The 19,104-nt window shown below is 41.2% G+C and overlaps 1 protein-coding gene across 3 annotated transcripts in view; it reads left to right on the top strand.

Moving 5' to 3' along the window:
* Positions 1–19,104, top strand: part of LOC103148684 (receptor tyrosine-protein kinase erbB-4-like) — a 306,643-nt gene that overhangs the window by 207,979 nt on the left and 79,560 nt on the right. For all 3 annotated transcript variants that reach the window (XM_016679417.1, XM_007567561.2, XM_007567560.2), the window contains exons 4-5: positions 14,944–15,078; positions 16,652–16,717. In XM_016679417.1, the coding sequence (XP_016534903.1) occupies positions 14,944–15,078; positions 16,652–16,717 (201 nt within the window). The remainder of the gene's footprint in view (positions 1–14,943; positions 15,079–16,651; positions 16,718–19,104) is intronic.

Genomic DNA, 19,104 nt, shown 5'->3' with positions numbered 1-19,104 from the left:
TAAGTGTAGCAAATGAAAAAGTGGACAAAAATCCCAAATTCTTTAAAATATCCAATGTCTGTCTGCTCCAAAAGTAAAACCTGGGCACAAAAATCAGCAGGGTCAATCAATCAATCAATCAATCAATCAATCAATCAATCAATCAATCAAATTTGTATTTCACGTTTCAGCAACAAGGCAGTTCAAAGTGCTTTACATCATAAAAACACAAAAATAAGGTCAACAATTGAAACGATAAAGTTTTTCAAGTTTTGTCGTTCCACATCAGAATGTTGATTAATGTTTCATTGATTATGTTTCAAAAGTCTCTCTAACAGGTGAACCTAAATCTAGATTTAAAGGATCTCATTGTTTCTGAAGTTCATTCCAGATTTGCGGTGCATAGAAGCTGAATGCTGCTTCTCCATCTATACCACACGTATCGAGCAAGAAAAATACCTCAGTTTATGAAGCTATGTAATCTCTGATAACAGGCAGATTTTGAGGCATTTGATTTCTGAGCCAGAGTCTAACGCTGGAAGAGACCAAACAAGAAATAAAAGGACGACTCATTGAAAGGGCTCCAAGGCAGTGGAAGCCCAGATATGGAAGGTGTGTTCTTGTGTGTTATGTTAAAGCTGTATGTTGGGGAATGTCAAATATGTTGGCACTACATTCCTCCAGGTCTTCCACAAATAATTCAAGCTTACTCATATCAAAAAAAGGAAAAAAAAGAAAAAAAAAATCAGAAGTTGTGATCTTTATTTACATTTCTTTTCTTACAAACTTTTCTCTGTTCTCTTTTTGGCCTTCATGTTTTCTTATAGATCAAACTGTTCTGTCTAACCCAAACCCTTTGTTGGAGTATGAAGCTGAAACTGGTTTAGCGGTTGTGAAGGTTTTACATCGTCCAAAACTTTTTATTTTCTGGTCTTTTTCTCAGATTTTCTTCTCATTATCGTTCAATCTTGGTGCATCACACATTATGCATGATAAGCACATTATGCAACGCCGATGTCTGAGGAACACAACAGTCCTTGAGTTTTCACATCAAAGATGGGATCTGCTCTGTAATATTTTTTTTTTCTTGAGTAAAGGTTTTAATTGAGCGACTTAGCAGTTTTATCTAAATTCATGTCAAATTTCAGCCAAGTAGTGAAGCCATGAAGTGAAAGTGCAGCTGTTGCACAGATTGGCAGTCAAGCGCTGGACCTTCACTAATCACTTCTTTACGCGTTTCGCCAGATGCTTTCAGAAATCACACAGCCTTTCCTGATGGAAGAACATGGAGGAGCAAAAGCAGCCGCCGTAATTGCGTTTGGAGTTTGTTTAGGCAAAAAATTCTCCCTCCATTGCCTCTTTACTTAACATAAAGCCTGTGGTGTGATCTCCAGAAAGTGGTGTAATTACAGGAAGATCAAATAGAGCAAAAGCGGCTAATGCTAATACGCACTCTCGATCTGGACCGTTAGAGGAAAGAGGGAGAGAGAAGAGAGTTGGGGCCCATTAATAATGAATCCAGTGTCATCATTAAGGCACCAGATGATTAAAACATATCTCCCAGCTTCAAACGCTGCTTTGCCATCCTAGGAAATGCTGCAGTTGTGAATCTGCAAAGCAAGAGAGCCCTTCAGTCTGCTTGTGAAATAAAGTTTTGCTCTTTTTTTTTTTCTTTTTTTTTTCTTTCATCTCTTCCAGTTCCTTTTTGGAGGGGCGAAACACCAAAGTACCAACATTCCTTTTTGAAAACAAAAATACAGCTCCAGTTCGGTGTGATGTAACGCATCCCATAAATCTTCACAGACGTCTCAATGATATGAACTTTTACACCAAGTTGGTGTAAATCGTCTTTGCCGCAGCTTCTTGAGACGACTATGTTATGTCGACTGGATGTAGACAGTTCCAATACGAGAACCTTTAAATGTTCTTGATGGAGAAGACTAATCACTACTCAGACTGAAGACCAGTCGTACCAAATTATCTTTCGTTAGTATTCATGCTCAGGAGAATGCAAAGCTTCACCTTTGGCTTGATTTCTGCAACCAAGCAGTCATTGTCATGCAACGCTTGTGCTCAGGCTTATTGTTGTGCTGCGGCGGGAGTCTTTTAAGTCCATTGACAGGGAGAGCCAAGGGGCCCCTGGTTTGTCTCCATTAGGGGCTGTAACACTCATGGAAGGAGGAATAAATGATCTCTAATGGATCGGAAGCAGTCCTCTGAGGGCAGTATGTCCGCCGCCCTGTACGATGATCCTGGACGTTAAGGTTACTCGACTCCGGCTGAGTGAACCGACTCCGCACCTTACATCACCTTAGTTAGCAACTCTGACTTTTGCTCCAATAAATTGTCTAATATCACCTATAAACTCAGCCTTCCGGATCATTTCTCAAAACTTTGGGATTCAATACTCTTTGGCTGGAGGAGAATGAGTCATCGCTCCGGTGGAAGCACTCTCCACTAACCTTGATGACAAAATGTAGCCCTACAGAGTATGGGCTACTGGGGTTCAACAGATGTGAAACAGCTTGTGTCCCTAAATCTGCTGACCCTTTTTTTGGCTAAAGACAAAAAAAAATATTTGCCAGAAGCATTTCCTTCTTGAAAACTTTGATCTAAAGCTGTTTTCCCACCTGATAATCTGTTTTTGGTCAGTTAGAGACCAAAACTGCAGCATTTGTTCCATTTTCAGCTGCTATGGCACCGAGTCAAACCAACCACACACTTAAGCAACCCGTTCCCCTCCTCGTCTGTGGGGGCGCTGCACCAAGAACCACTGAAGGAAACTACATGAAAACCTCTGACGAAGACACTGAGCGCAACCATAAACTAAATGCAAGCTAAAATAGAGTAGCATCAGGTTATAGCGGTTGTGGAGTTTCTCTTTTGAGCAGTTTCTCCTGCTAGCATTAAACTTGTGCCTTTGTTTTGGTTGCAATTACCCACAATGCCAGGCGTTTTAGTCCACTTCCTTCTCTTGAAAGCAGACTCTGTTCCATGCACACAAATGCACACAGAGTATAAGGTGCTTCCCTCTTTTATTTAACCTTTGCTTTATGACAGTCCCAAAGGAAGAACCTGATTTTATGGAATTTTAGTTTAAGGCCATGATGGTCAAAGCAGAAGGTTGATTTTTGTGTTTGGTGAATCAGTTCTGAGTTGATTTGGCTCATGAATGGCCCAATGATGCCCCAGTATTTAAAAATTCCGTTCTAGCCAAAGGTTCCAATAACCTTTAGCAAACCTATGGTTAACATGTGGAAACCTCCTACTGGTATTTATGGACATCTGTATGCTGCAGTTCTTAAACAGTTTGCTCTAAAAAGTTTTTATTTACTTCCATTTGAGAGATATTTTGACCAATTAAAAAATCCATCCATCTTCTTTCACCCCTGTCCCTTAGTGGGGTCAGGAGGTGCTGGTGCCTATCTCCAGGTAATGTTCCGCACGAGAGGTGAGGTCACCCTGGTCAGGTCACCAGTCTGTCGCAGGGCAACACAGAGACAGACGGGACAAGCAACCAGTCACACACACTCACACCTAGAGAGAATTTGGAGAGACCAATTCAGCTGACAGTCATGTTTTTGGACTGTGGGAGGAAGCCTGATTACCTGGAGAGAACCCACCATGCACAGGGAGAACATGCAAACTCCATGCAGAAAGACCCCAGGCTGGGAATTTAACCCAGAACCTTCTTGCTGCAAGGCAACAGCTCTACCAACTGTGTCACTGTGCAGCCCTCAATTAAACAAAGTAAAGTATAAATAAAAACCACTTTGGTCCATTTATGTTCATTAAACTACCAGGGTCAAAAGTTGACTTTGTCCTTCAGTAAACAGTGCTTGAGACCAGGCCTTCTGATGACCGGAAATGTCCATTTGACAGTAATTACATTGAGACCGGCTGATCGTTCTGCTCTCGGAGGTGTCCACGCTCTGACATTGCCTCCCATTTGCATGATTTAGGGTCCGGGTGAAAAAAGAGTTGTCCTCCAGGGTCTCCGGACACTTTGACTCCGACGCACGTTGATGATGTCTTTGGGTTCTCCGAGCCCGTCTGCCTCTCCAAACACTAATCAAGCACGTCCAGTCTCTATCACTGATGAATAATAATGTATGCTGCACATCTGGAGAAGTCATAAACCAGAGATGGCCAAAATAAAAAGACATGAATTCTTGTTGGGAAAAACTCATCAAAAGTCATGTTAAATATTCTGTAGAGCCAGATGGAGGCAATTTATCGTTCCGAGTTGGTTTGTTGGTGTGTGTGCGCGTCTGTGTGCTCCAAATTATCCAAGCGGAGGGATGAGTGCAGCAGCTCTTTGCCAGAGAATGACAAATTGCCCATTTAGCCCATTGTAAGTGTCAATTTTAATGCAGAGGGGTTAGGTCTGTTTCAGCACTTGCTAACCATTCTGCAGGGTAAAAACATGGAATATGGTTTAGCTTGAATTACAAAATCCGTGTCAGGGCAGAAGTGTGTGCATGTTTCTGATCCACAGACGGCAAAACACACACAGGAAACTTTCTTTCTGCGTGCAAGCACATAATAAGAGCTACATTTCAAGTTCTGAGGCCGGCGGCTCAGCAGTTTTCTCCCCGCCGTCACGGCTCCCCCATGGCTCGTTCGCGGTGCCCTTTAAATTTCAGTTTGATGTCGCAATCTTGAACAATTGTACCCAAACACAATTTCCAGCTCAATCTCCGAGCGGACCCCGGCTTGTCGGGGGTAACTCCACTGTAAAACAGCCTGTCACTGCCGTTGCAAAAAAAAAAAAAAAAAACGGCGCAGCAATTTCTCGGAGGGTTGTTGAGCAACGAGAGTGGCAATTTATTTGATGAGTGAGTTGCTTGACCCAGGGGTCAGAGGGAGCTATAAAAAAATGGGGTAAAAACCTCAAAAAACAAAACTTATATTTTTTATTACTGATTTCTGACTTTGTCATCTGGATTTTCAAGCTGGATCCTGGACGAGGAAAAGTGAAAACCTCTTCAAACCCCTGGAGTTATTTCACAGTGTTGATGACTGCGCCGGTAATCAGAGGAAATCTAAGTATTCAATGTTTTCAACATATTTATGTATGAATTGACTGAAGTAACAGACAGCAGTGATCAAGAACTTTGATCTGACATTTAACCTTTATTAGGATCCTCACCCTCCGCCCCTCTTTTGTTTCCCCGTGCTGATTGGACGGCCTCTGCCTCGACTTCATCTGAATGCAGGAAGCGGTGACAGAAGAGGACCTATTAGGACTGGAGCCCATCCGGCCCTTTAAATGCGCCGTGTCTCCAGCTCCATTTTCATTTGCCTCTTTTATTGAATTTACCGGCTTCTGGTTTGCCGTGATTGCATTTTGTGTCACCCCTAAAAAATAATAATAATAATTAAAGAAATACCCCCCTCCTCAACCTCTCATCACTAAAGGTAGAGTGACACCCAGATCTTTTGTAAACATGGCTGCTCATCAAGCAGTATTCAGATGGAGGTGGCAGGGATTCATTTAGCGTCCATTGAAGCTTTAAGGTGGTGGTGGGGGAGGGGGGTGCTATCTCCACCCTCCCACCTACGCAGCATCCATAATCTCCTAAGGTGAAGCATTTTTCATCAGGATTCACTGCAAAACAATATCAGTCCAGACTGCTAAATTTAATCTGGGGGCTTTAAAACCCGATTATGGTTATCTGAAGGGCCGCGGCGGCCAGCTTCTGGAGGGCGGGGCTAAGTCAGAGAGACGGGGTTGGACCTCCCCCGCTCTGTCGCCCCTCACCCATTCGTCACCCGCCGTAATATCTCCTTGGCTGGCAGGGCTAATAATGGAGAAGAGGGGAAACGGGACTCGGGAGAGCCGCCTCCGCCTGCATGGCGCAGAGGCGGTTCCTCTGAAGTCAGAGGATCTCACTTGGAAAAATTGTATCGTTTATAAAACGGAGCACAAACAACTTTGGCAGCTTTTTAGGCATGTGACTAATACAGTGCACCCGACCTTTCCCTCTTAACTTCCTAACTCGCACCTTTAGGAGCTTGATTTCATTTTGGTCACTACAACAGCACAGCGTCTCTCCTCCACCTGCCTGACGGCGAACCGGCTCCTGTTTTCTGCTTGCATGATCTTCGCAATCAGCAGCCGTTTATCCGGCCGACTCGGCTGCAGGTGGGAGGCGAAACACTTATTCATAGAATTTGGGAAGTCGTTTTCACTTATGTAGCCTCTTTCTCAACAGCCCACTTTAATGTAAACACACTTTGAGGCGCTGGGGGGAAAAGGAGGGCCACCTCGGGGACTGGTGCTTGTTTTACAGAAGAGTCAGGAGTTTTCTTTGTAAAGGAAATACAAAACTTTAATTTAATTTTGAACTGTTTTTAGGAGCTTGCATATCACATCTGTGTTAAAATGTTTCTCCATAAAAAAGTTATTTTTAATTTTATAACCTCTGGCAAATATATATATATATAATCAATACTACAAGTTGGTTACATTTTAAGAAAATAGCTGGACTGTATTTTAAAGTCCAGCTATTTCAGAATCACCAAGCACTGAGGATAAGCATCATATAATTTTGAGGGGAAAAAATATGTTGAAGGACAAAATGATGAAAATTGTTTTATGAAATAATTCAAAGCTGTGGAATTACTCACCAAAGAAAAACACTGAATTACATCTGACAGAAAACCTAAATGTTAGGGAAATTGTTATGGAATCAATTAGCATTTAAGAAAATATTATAGATTCACCTTTTGTTGAAATAAATAACAGCATTGAAGAAAGAAATATGGAATCATTAAATGTTTAAAACTAATTTAGCTTACATCAATCGGAGAAAAAAAGAGTCTAAAATGTTTTATCCATCTGGCTAAACATTCTCTTAAGAGCAGAAATTTTGTATTTTTCACCAAAAATCTAGTTTTGCAGTTTTGCGCCTCTGCAATCGTTTTCATTTCTAATTCTTCCCCCAGGTAGTTGGAATTTGAACATAATTTTCCTGAACACGTCGGCGCTTCCGGCTCCCGCCGCCTCGCTCTCGCTCTCATGCGAGTCGCCATTTTTACCAGAGTTGCGGATTTGCTGCGCTCGTGTCACGCTCCCTGAAGAGGGTCTGCACTCAAAGAAAATGAAGGCCATTTGTTTCGTTCCCCCACACAGTTCGCCGCCTTCTGTCACGCCGTCTGACAGGTCTGTGTCCGAGAACGTGCAGATGGACGGAAACGAGCGGAGATCTCGTACAAACATGAACCGTTGGGGAACTTCTCTTTACATTTAGCTCACTTTGTTACATTCTGCTGGTTAGCAAGCCGTCCAATCACAGCAGAGAACTGACTTCTTCTGTAAAGTCCTTGGAAGATCTTAACTCACACAGTCCATATTAGTTTCATAAATGTCGAATCCCCTGAATAAATATATACATATTTTTTCTCTATCACAGTTTTTCTCTTTTTTTCTTTTTAGAATATAACAAAAAAAGGAGCAATGGGCCAACTTTAGCACAATAAAAGTGGAGCAATAAAACATACTGACCTTTAAAGTTTTCTGCAAAATGTAGTAAAAAAAAGAGGCAGTGTCTTGTACAGAATATAATATTCTGTTTGTTACAAAATAAAATTAGCTACAATACGTCAATATTTCACAAGAACTGTTGAATATTTTAGGGTTTCTGTAAAGTCGCTTCGCGTTATCTACGTCTCTTCAACACAAAAAAACATCCTAATGAAGTTAATAATGTTGACTCACACACTGACTCTGTTACTCTGATAAAACAGAACCAAAATAATTTTCACAACTTGGTACCAGAACCACTAGCTACAGGAGTAGAGACGTTCTGTAACTTACCTTCGCCTGGTGTGAAAACGTAACATTTGTATGGATTTTAACCCCAGAGAATGAAAGTCAGTGACTCAAATATGTAGTGAAAACTTCAACACAAAGTTTACAGAATTTTGGATGACCAGATAAAAAATGATTCCAATATAAAATATCCATTAACTGTGGACATCTACAACAAAACATATTCACAAAAATAAGCAACAATATAGTCTGGTCATTTAAATCCTCACAAACAGATCATAGCAATTTAACTTAGGAGGAAATTTAAAATATATTTATTGATACATCTTCTTTATTTTGTGTCAATTTTCCTCTTAGAACATTTTTACTCAAAGGTTCCTTATAGGAATTAGCATTGTTTGGAAGGATGCTTAGGTTGGGGTGGAGACTTCGCCTTCAAAATAAAAGCCATAAATATACAGAGTTTGTCATGCACTGTTTCTGATTGTGAGTTTTCACACAGGCCAGTGGAGGACACCCAAAACGTCAAACCAGGTATGGCGTCAGAGCTGCGCATGTGAGCTGACTCCTGTTGCTTTTCGCTGAGTTCGACTCAAATAAGAACGACATCAGGAGAGCGGGTGAGAACCGGGGTTGAGTGTTTCTGAAGGATGAGCTTTAGGTGGTTCCTAATGAAGAAGAGCAGAGGGCGGATGCCCTGGGCGCGCGCCGCTTTAGCTGCGTGAAAAGCGACACGCCTGCCGCTAAGACGAGACAATAAGGGTAAACGCACGGACTCATCAGCGGAGGACGGATCGCTGTCGCAGCCTTATTCATCAGCGTAATTAGGCAGAGGAAGAGATGCAGGACAAGTGGCTAGCAGCACTGATGAAAGCTCATCAGCAGGCTTCGTTCAGAGCTGCGGTCACTGATTGGTGCTTTGACTATCATTGCCTGGAAACTACTTCAAAATAAAGGACTGTGCTCAGCTGAATGCCTATGAAATGGGCTTAATTGGCTTATAAAGGCAGACGGGCACAGAAATGGTTTTCACTTTCACTAAGAGTCTTTTCCCCATTCTGGGAATGTTGCTGTACAGATGAATGTTGTGAAGAAAGCCAACGCTGCTGCTCTTACGTTTTTTGGTTTAACAGTAATATTCAATGAAAAGTCATGGTGACGCTGTCAGGACACTCAGACTTCCTGGTTTAAGTCTTCAACTGAAACACAACTAGTCTTTAAAGCATTCTGCCAGTGTTTTAAGGATTTTGTTTGCTTTTTTGCCTATTTTCTCATCTAGTTCTTGTACACTGTTGTGTAAAATCTTACGACGATGGAAGAAATGGATTTGTGTTTGGTACGCATGAAACAACCAGGTTTTCAAAGCAGAGCTTTGAAATACTAAAGGCATGTGTAACTTCCACTCCTCACCTGTTCCTTTGGATTTTGGGTTCCTTTGTTCGACTGGTCTCCATGGAGATCAGAACCAAACACTCATTGTGCATAAGATAAAAGTAGGGACGCACGATATTGTATTTTTGATCGGTATCCAATACGCCAATATACTACAACTCATTTGGTCGATTATCAATACCGATATTTTTTTTCCTATAGATACTTATTGAAACTATATGGCTTTCTCTACTGTGGCGTTAAAATGCTGTATTATCTTTGTCAATTTAGCCTACTAAATAATAAAAAGGAGGCTGAAAATGATGTAAAAATGTTCAAATTGCATTATGTTTAATGTCAAACTTATTAATGACATCTGCTCCCTCTAAGACAGTGCTGTCCAAAATGGGTCCTCGAGGGCCGGCATCCTGCATGTTTTAGTTCTCTCCCTGGTTTAGCGCACTTGGATCAAATAATGGCTCGTTAGAAGACCTAAGAGGAATATTGACCTGCTGAGGAGGTTGTGAGGGGAGAGAACTAAAACATGCAGGATGCCGGCCCTCGAGGACCCACCTTGGACACCCCTGCTCTAAGACAATGACAACACTCAAAAAGAGCAAATTTGACAATGTGCTGTGCTGCAGGTATCATTGTCACTGGTTTGTCATATAAAAACAATGTCAATGTCGGTTATCAACAGAATGGTTAATGTTGATATTAAATTTTACAGCTAATATTGGCCGATACATGCCGATAATATCATTCATCAGTAGGGGTAAGGTTAGGTTACCCTAACCCTCTGCCTTAGAAATCTCCTCCAAATCTGTTCACTTCCAAAGAAACTTTCTACAAGGATATATAGACTTTTTCTGGGTAATTAGTTTATTTTTAGTTAATGGTGGAATTAACTCAAAAATGGGTTTGGTAGAGAGATATTTCAAGACTTCTTACGCCTCCCAGAGGAACCACTGCAACAATTTATTTTCATAAATTTAACAACAACAAAAACCCTGAAGTATTTGAAAGAATGTAACTGAGGATCAAGTGTCAGGCCTATTCTATGCGTCTTCCTCAAAATTCAAGCACTGGATAGAAATGAAATGAAAAAGCAGGTTAAGACCAAAGGAAAGCATTGGGGATTTTGTATTTAGCTGACCCACATCTCTCCATAATCCAGAAGAAATGGATAAATACCTCATTTTAATACAATGAGGGTATTAATTAAAATTTTGTATATATATATTTTGAGAAATTCTCCCAATCCCAGCCCACATCGTGTTCCACCGCACACCTTGGCTCGTATTTCTGATTCAACCCGACACTTCAACCTCCGCTCGCCAAGAATCTTACTCCTCCATTACGCTGAGAGCTTCTTTGTTTTATTTTTTCTTCCAGTGCCAAGAGATCTGTAGCAAAAACGTTACACCAGAAGCTAAACATGACCTGACCATATGGCAGGGGGGACCTCGGCGGCCTTGTGCGCACATAAAACGGCTTCACGGGGAGCACAGCGCCCGGTGGCACCGAGCGACAGGAACATACAGAATACCAGAAACGAGAGATAAAGGCTCCAGATTGGGGTCCACTTGTAAAATGTAGCCAAGCTCTGATTGAAATCAAGAATTTCCTGGCAAACTTATGTGAAGCTTGCAAAAAAAATAAAACAAGTTAAAAAAAAACCTGAAAGAACGCAGCATCTTGAAGTAAAATAACTAATTATATCATATTGAATTCTATATCTGTGAATCTCAAAATGTTCAGCCTAAAATAAGTTACTATTCAAAATATTGCTAGACTCAGCAGCCAAACTGCCAAGTTCAATTATTTTAGTTCTAGTCATTTTTGCAGTTCATTAAGAAAAATAAAAAGTATAATCAGAAAATGTTTAAACCTTTTTATTTAACATCTTTGAATAATTTTACTTTTGGAATCCCCGCTGCACTGACCATGGTTAATTTGTTTTTAATTCCAGGTTTCATGTTTCAGCAAAATGTTCTTGTTTTGAATTTTGTAACATTTGAACTTTTACACTAACGTATTGCCCTCCACTTATATATAAATCAGAAATTAAATATATTTTTTAGAATTTTTAAAAAATAAAATATCAAATAAAAAAAATTAGCATTCCTTTTAATAGTTTCAATTTCACATTTTTAAACATTTCAGTGATAAATTGTATCGTAATACTGTGGTGTGATTTAATAACTGATATTTAGACATTCAGTAGAACATCAGACAAATTAAAAACTGGTGAAATTCTACACATATCATGTGTAATATTTAAATGGTTCTCAAAAATCTGCCTTATTTCCACAAGTAAGTTCATAAAATATAACAAAAAAAGTTGTCATATTTTCAAAATGCTTAATTTTTCTAGATAAGTACACTAACATGCACCAAAGGCCAAAATAGTATGTAAAGCACTCCACACCGAAGCAATGCTGACAGCTGGAAATGACAAAAAAAGTTAGCTTTAATGATTGCTTTTTTTATTATTATTATTCGTATTTGTCTTTCCGGTATACAGAAGAGTGATATGGAAACCAATAGTGTTACAAATTTTCTTTAATAATATTTTGTGTCTAATTATATGAGTAAAATAAACCCCAACTGTTGTTTAAACAGAATAACACATTGCTTTTTTTCTTGAGTTTTGCACAGTTTTTATTTTTATTTCAAATTAAATATCAAATTCAGTTCTATTTAAAATTTATGAAAAATAACATTTGGAGTTAGTTTCGTTTTTTTTGTGTGTGTTGCTCTGAAATGTTATAGAAACAATTTTAAAACCATTGTTCATTTTATCCGTGTATTTTTTTGTGTTTTTCATATCTTTTTTTTGCATGTCAGCAATTAGTTTGACATTCATTTGAGAACAGCTGTTAAACCACTTCCTGTGCCTGTACATACCCTGAGCATCCACCAGCGATGCGGAGAACTAGTTTTTACGATGACCTGTGAATCAAAAGGGAAGCCGATCCGTCCTCTGCGGCTTCCTGATGGAAACCTGGAGTTATGGAGTCATCGGCGCTGCTGCAGTGCACAGGTGCCCGCGGCCCCAGTAATGAATGGCCACCTGGTCCAGGCTTGTCATCCCCGGTGCTGGAAGAGTTAGCGCCCCTGCTTGGATGGACAGCAATTTGTGTGCTGGAGTGCGGCCGCTGGCATTTACAGGAACATCTGGGGGCCGAGTCGGGCCCTGACAGAGGGACGGCTCTCCAGAAAGTATCAAAATCCATTATATCTGCCATTACCCAAAGGTCCCAGGTGGAAAAGGTAGTTCAGTTTGTCATTTTTGACTTTTTCTGCTATTTACCTTTTTGGTTGTCTTGGGAACATGAAGCCTCTCCAGTACTTGTGTTAAGTCAATAATGTCCCTATAACCACTGGACAGTGGCTGGGCCTCTAAATCATCTCCATATATTTATTGGTTCATCTGTTTTACTACAAGAACGTATGTCACAGAATCTTTTTTTTATTTAATAAAACGTAATAAATATTCAATTTAAATAAAAGGAATTGGAGAGATTTCATTTGGTTTTCTGCAGTGCAGTGGGAGCTGGGTCCAGTGCTTAGAAGTGGAAAAACTATGATAGAGTGCAGAAAAACATTAGTTTAATAAAATATTAAGTATTTGTGCAGTAATGTGGATGAAGTGACAGAACCTGAGTGTCCGGATGCTGCATTGACTTAACCATAAATCCCCTCAACCTCTCCAGGCCCACCGGGAACATCTGCTGAGTTTAGAGTTCCTCCTAAACTCAGACATCATTCAGAAGCTCAAGGCCGGCCGCCGTTACCGAGCGACGGGCCGCCTTGGTTGGTTACAGTCCGGTGTTCATTTTTCCGCATTCGTCACAGCGCTGCAGGATCTGGGCTGAGGTCGGACCAAGGTCACCTCAGGTCACCCATCCGTCTCACCCTGCATTGTCTCTTTTAAGAGCGTTCTTTGCGTCACTTTTGAAGGGAGCTCGCGAATGTTTCTGCTTGTGAACGGGGGCGTGCGGTGATGGATGCGCCGCGCTGACGGGAACATGATTACATGAACCGGGTGCTGCAGGCCGTTCAGCAGGCAGACGAAGCGCCATGTCACCTCTAAAGAGGCCGTGAATGAATGTCCCTGTCGCCACCAAGGCCCACTTCCTTAATCAGGGTGTCGGATGGTAATGATTAGCTTCCTGTGTGCGGCTTCCCGAGTTGCCGAGGCGTCCGCATAATTCATACGCTGTTAATAATCTGCTCGGAGAGACAATGCCCTTCTTTTCTTTCTGAGCTTATCCGTCTCTAATCTGAGCCGCATTCCAACTTATTTTAAATTAAATTTAATTTATTATGACAAGTGCTTTCCTGGAATAAGGCTTCATGTTGGAGGATACAGGGGAATGCGAGGTGATTGCATCTAAATCCCCTCCCTCCACCCTCCTCTGGAGGTTTAGTGATGCACCGGGCTGCAGCTGCAGAGGAAGCAGCAGCAGCAGCGGCGGTGGTGGATCTGCCGCCGTAGGTCACGGCTCGGGAGGGAGGTGGATTACCGCCGCATCATTATAGTCAGAGTCTGTGTCCAAAACCTGGATTAGTAACATAGAGAGGGATTAGGCTTTATTATCCTACTCTGGCATCTGTTAAGGCCACCGGTCCTTGAGAAAAACATATTTTTGCTGTTACAGCCTGCTCGGTATGGGGATCCTGCCTTTACGGCGGCGCCGCTAACCTTCCTGTAAAGTCACATGGTTCAGAAATCCGATTTCATTAAGCAGCTGTTGTTGTTCTGAGCCGCAGACACAAACCTTCATGTGTTCTAATGGGATTTTATGCCAGGGGAAAAGAAGAAGTTTTTATATTAATGTGAAATATATCTCAAAGCAAAATCCAGTACAGAAACCAACCTATGGAAACCCTTTCAGAGGGGTGTTGAAAGTGTAGGTCAGGGGCTGTTTGCAGCCCTTGGAATGATTTTGTGCGGCCCTTGATGACAACTTAAGAATGGCATAAATTTGGTTTTCCAACTCAGGAAGTGATGCAGGCACAGAAATCAGACTATTCTACTTGTTTCATTAATATATGATGCCGTTAAGTCATTGCTTAGCAACTAAAATAACTAATTAATTTTTATAATTGGTAAATTTTCCTCAGTTGTCAGACCTACCAGGTCATCTTAAACAAAAGCAACAAAAGATGATCGGCGATCATCAAGAAACTGAAATCGGATCATTTCTACTCACAACACTAGAGTCGGTCTAGTCTACAAAATTTCAATAAAATGTGTTTGAGTGGTTGGGCATCTGAAAAAAAATATGAAAAGACGCAATCTGAAAGAAGAACCAGTTGACAGAAGTCGAGTGTGTTTGATGATTCAAGTTCACTTTCAGATAAAAGTCAGCAGATACTCTAAATGCATCAGTCTCCTGTCTCAGCCTGTTGTTTGCCTTCCAGACTGAGGAAATCTGCAGCTAAATGAAATCACTTAATTTTAAAATTACACAATATATTCTCCTTAAAAGCTTTTGTTAAGTTTGCATGTGAAATCCATCCAGCAGCCTTTAGTTGATTAGTCTCTTTATTCCAGCCATCAGTGCTTGTGGACGTGGCATTGAATTACGGCGCACATTTGTCAATAGCATTTACCTTCATGCTCAGACGCGCTTCAAGGGAATGCCGTTTGCAATGCGGGGCTTCCACACAAAAGAACCATAAGAGTTAACCTTGAAGTATTGATTTCCTGCCACGGTGTACATGTGCCATAAATCCGCCATAAATCCATGGCTCTCTGCTCATTTTTCTTCCTGTCTCCCTCCAACTTTTCTCTCCCCGTGCAGAGATACTGAGCGGCGGCGTGTACGTGGACCAGAACAAGTTCCTGTGCCACGCCGACACCATCCACTGGCGCGACATTATCAAGAACCCCCAGGCGGAGCTGCTGGTGGTTCCGTCCAACAACAGCAACAACGGATGTGAGTAAAGTCCAAAAGCACCCCTTTTTCCCCCAATCTCCCAGCGTCCGTACGGACCACCGCATGAACATTCATGACCTATCGCTTTTATTTCATTCTGTTTGCCTGCTGGGTATTTGGAAGCGAAATCACTTGGTGTTAGATCAACATGCGAACCTTTCCAGTGGAGTTGAAACCAGCATGGCTTTTGCAGCAAAGCCCATGGAACTGCTGTCGGCTGGGCTCTTTGTAAATCTCAATAAAGCTGACAGCTAGTTTGAAGTGGCGCGCTTCCCTCTCTGTCCGGTGGACATTTGGTGTCAGACGAACTGGCGGTTGAAGACAGACTCTTGCAAACTTTTCTGTGTGTGTATCTCAACCTTTGGGTGAGTTGAAAGGATACATTATGAGGTTTGTCTAGACAATTTGTGAATTTAACTTGAATAAATTATCCTCACTACTGTGACCACCTCTATAGAGGCTGGTGCTCTGGAAGTTTGAGACAAACTGGAGTTAACACAATGCTAACTCCAAGGAAATGTTGCTGCACATCAATATGGAAGGGGCTTTAAAACACTTTGGAGTGAGAGAGATTAGTCATGAGTGAAAAACATCGGAAGAAGTTTATTCAAGTCCCAAAGGGAAATTAATGTTACAGCAGGATAAAATGCAAAAAAGACATACAAACAAAGAGACATACAATCAAAGTTCTAAAAATGAGGGACAATACAATGTGCCAAAACAAATAACAAATAAAACCATATGACCTCTGGAGTGATGCCCTTTGGACAGAAAGGACCACAATGGGAGTGTCTGGACACAACGCAAACAACGGTCGATTGACCAGAAGAAACATTGCGGATGCTGCTTCTTTGGTGGTTTCTAATAGAATCAGACAGAATCTGGATTAGTGGATATTAAATTCAAAAAACTACCTGTCCTTTAGATCTTGAGCAGAATTGCATCTGCGTTGCAACAACTTGAAACCGTAGCAAACCAGACCTCATGGAGAGCAGGTTACTGAAAGACCAAGAAAAACATTTTGGGAGAGACCTTTAGATGCAAAATGTGTGAAACATTGTTATTTTGTTGATTAGATGGTGCTGATGGAGGAAGAGAGTGGTGGTGGTGGTGGTGGTGGTGGGGGGGTAAAGCACTGAAGTGTGGAGGAGGTGGGCCAACAAAAATGACAAGAGAGTGCGTGGGAGTGGAGGTTGCCAAATAGGCGCCCGTTGCCAAGATGTAGACAGTATTTAACATTGGGACCTGTGGTGGGAGTGGCTGAAGGGGCCGGGTGACAATCGGCGGCGTTGTTCCACTCACTGTGTAATTAACCCATAGTCAATTAAGTCTTGATGATGGGCCACAGCCAGATGAGCGCTGTCAGGTCCCACTTTCCCTGACAGAAAGGGAGTAGAGGCCCTGTTTTCACGCTCTTCTTCCTCACCAACCACAACCACTCTATTGTCTCGTCAGCTCAGGAGTTTCCACAATTGTGTCCCTGTCACCAGTCAGGAGAAAGTTTTGGCGTCCCGCTCGCTGCGACGTGTCGGTTTCATTGGAGTTTGTCTGACGTGTTTGCTTTGTTTTCCAGGCAGGCGCTGCCATCGCTCCTGTATCGGACGCTGCTGGGGTCCTCAGGAAAGCCAGTGTCAAACATGTGAGTGTGGACAGTTTGTATCTGGATCTTCTCCATGGCAACCCCAGACCTGGTTATTACTAAAATATGCTTCTGCTTTGGCTTTTTAGCCGATTTTTTAAATAGCTTTAACCCAACGAGAAAAGACTCGATGCACATTTATGGTATTTACCATTAGCTCTCTAGACTTTCTGCCTTTCAAAAGTTTTAATTTACCCACTGAGTCACAGTCTGCACCCTATGTAGGTATTATCTGACTCTCATATAGGTATTAGGAGGATCAGTTTAAAGTGGCTCCTACTCCTTATCCAGAGATGATGAGCATCAAATGTGACCGAACACAATATGAGGGCCTATTTTTATCACTATTTCATACCCACATGGCCCCCATGAGCAAATGTTTAGAAACTAGCATGTGTATGTGAATCCTATGTGAATCATTTTCAGGATGAGTTGACGTTAGTTTCGGTGTGGGACCTATTGGGTTCCATTACAGACCAGAAAACCCTTTCGGGAACCTTTAGCCTTAGCTAGGTCTCAGATAGGTCTTATGGAAATGAACTGAAATAACTACATGGAGAGCAAACCTTAAAGTCATTTAGGATGGGGTGTATGGAGCCTATTTAGGATGGGGCTGTTATAGGTTATACCTAAATACACCCTAGAGCAAATGAAGACGTCAGGTGGGATTGAAAACGTTGCCTGGCATCAGAATAGGGTTCTTGTTCTTCTTGTCTTGCCCCCAACTAAAACCTCTTATTTGTTGTCAAGTCTCACTGCCAGTTAAAGTCTGGTTTGGTTCTAGCTTGGTTGGGTGTGTCTCCATTGTGTATCACTATGTGATGACCATAACCGGAGCTGTGGTCAACGCTCCTGTGATGTCATTTTGCGCATGCGGACAGTTATTGGGAGGACAGTTTCTCCAAATTCTCTTGCCATATTTGTGAATTGCAGGTTGCTTCGGATGCAATCCTCCACCACAATTAATTAAAGGTTTTGGATCTCAAGGTTTGACCATAGAGTTATTGATTTTCAGCTCGCCGTTTCACCAATTACTGCTGGCCAATCACTGAACGCGTCTGCTGTCAGTCAAATCGCCAAGGGGTTCCAAAAAATGGGGAGGAACCTCTTAAAATGGAGCCGATACTGGCACAACCAGTTCTACATGACACGTAGGGCCAAGTGGGGTTATTAGTCATTCTTGATTAAATCTGTTGTAATTGTGCAACACATCTAAGACCCAGATGGATTGGGTTCCCATTTTTCCATAGAGTTAAGTTAGTTCAAACCTTTGAAACTAAGTCATTATGAGCCAATGTCTCATTGGTCTCACTTTCTTAGAGCATTTCATATAAACGCCCCATACTTCACTATGTTTGATTTTTGATTTTCATATAAATAAGAAAATGTATCTGTTGGCACAATCATTGGTGTCAACATCTAAATCAAGGAGGAGCTCAGAAAAAAACAAACAGCTGTTTTAGAGAGGATTTTCTTGCTGCTCTTATTGAATTAGTAAAAGCTGATAATTTAATAAACCAACAAGCTGTGGAACAATAAACAGGCAGAATGCTCAAGAAGTGAACCCATGCGAGTGTTAGCAGTTTGTAGAATGAATGCTGTTTTTCACAGATTAATGAACCACAGAGGCTTGTTGATGTTCCACATCTGTAGCGTTATGTTGGCAGCCCAGCAGTTATTAATTCCTCCAACCTTCTGATTACTGGCTGCTACGTTCTGCTTGGTGTGTAAATCTGCGTCTTAGCTCCAGTGCAAAAAAGAAAACGGCTTTAAGAGAACCGTAATGTATACAAATTAGGACACAATTTTAGCAATACTGAGAAACTTTTTAAGGACTGATATAAAACTTAATAAAAGATAAAGAATAAACTAAGGTATAAAACTTTGAATTCTTGCAATAATTGGATGAAAAACAACGAAATGGAAAATCCTGACCTAGTCAAAGTTAGTTTTGGCACCACTGAGATGAAGTGGAGTGCATCCCTCTAACCTCACAGCTAGGAGTGAGCTAAAGTGTAGGAAGATATTGATATTTTCCTCTGCAATAAAACATATTTTTGCTGGGGTTTTTTATTTAATGAATAAAAACTGGTTACATTTTCTATAAGATAATACAATCAGACCATTATTATTATTTAATGAACATTTTATAGTCATATTCTCACAGGGTTTCCAGATACTTAGCAACAAACGTTTTTGGCAACATTGCTTTAAATAGAAAAAGAAAAAAATGGAAAATAGAAAAAGAAAATAAATAAATAACTGAGCTTCAGAACTATTATGGCAGCAGATAAATACAGTTTTTTTTTCTTGTTTTTTTTTTTTTAATGGCAAACAGAAATCTTTTCTTTCCCTTTCTCGGGAGAAGCTGCTGCTTTTCCCTGCAC

Source organism: Poecilia formosa, unplaced genomic scaffold, assembly GCF_000485575.1.
Source record: "Poecilia formosa unplaced genomic scaffold, Poecilia_formosa-5.1.2 Scaffold210, whole genome shotgun sequence".
Lineage (NCBI taxonomy): Eukaryota > Metazoa > Chordata > Actinopteri > Cyprinodontiformes > Poeciliidae > Poecilia > Poecilia formosa.
This window is presented reverse-complemented; position numbering and strand designations above follow the sequence as displayed.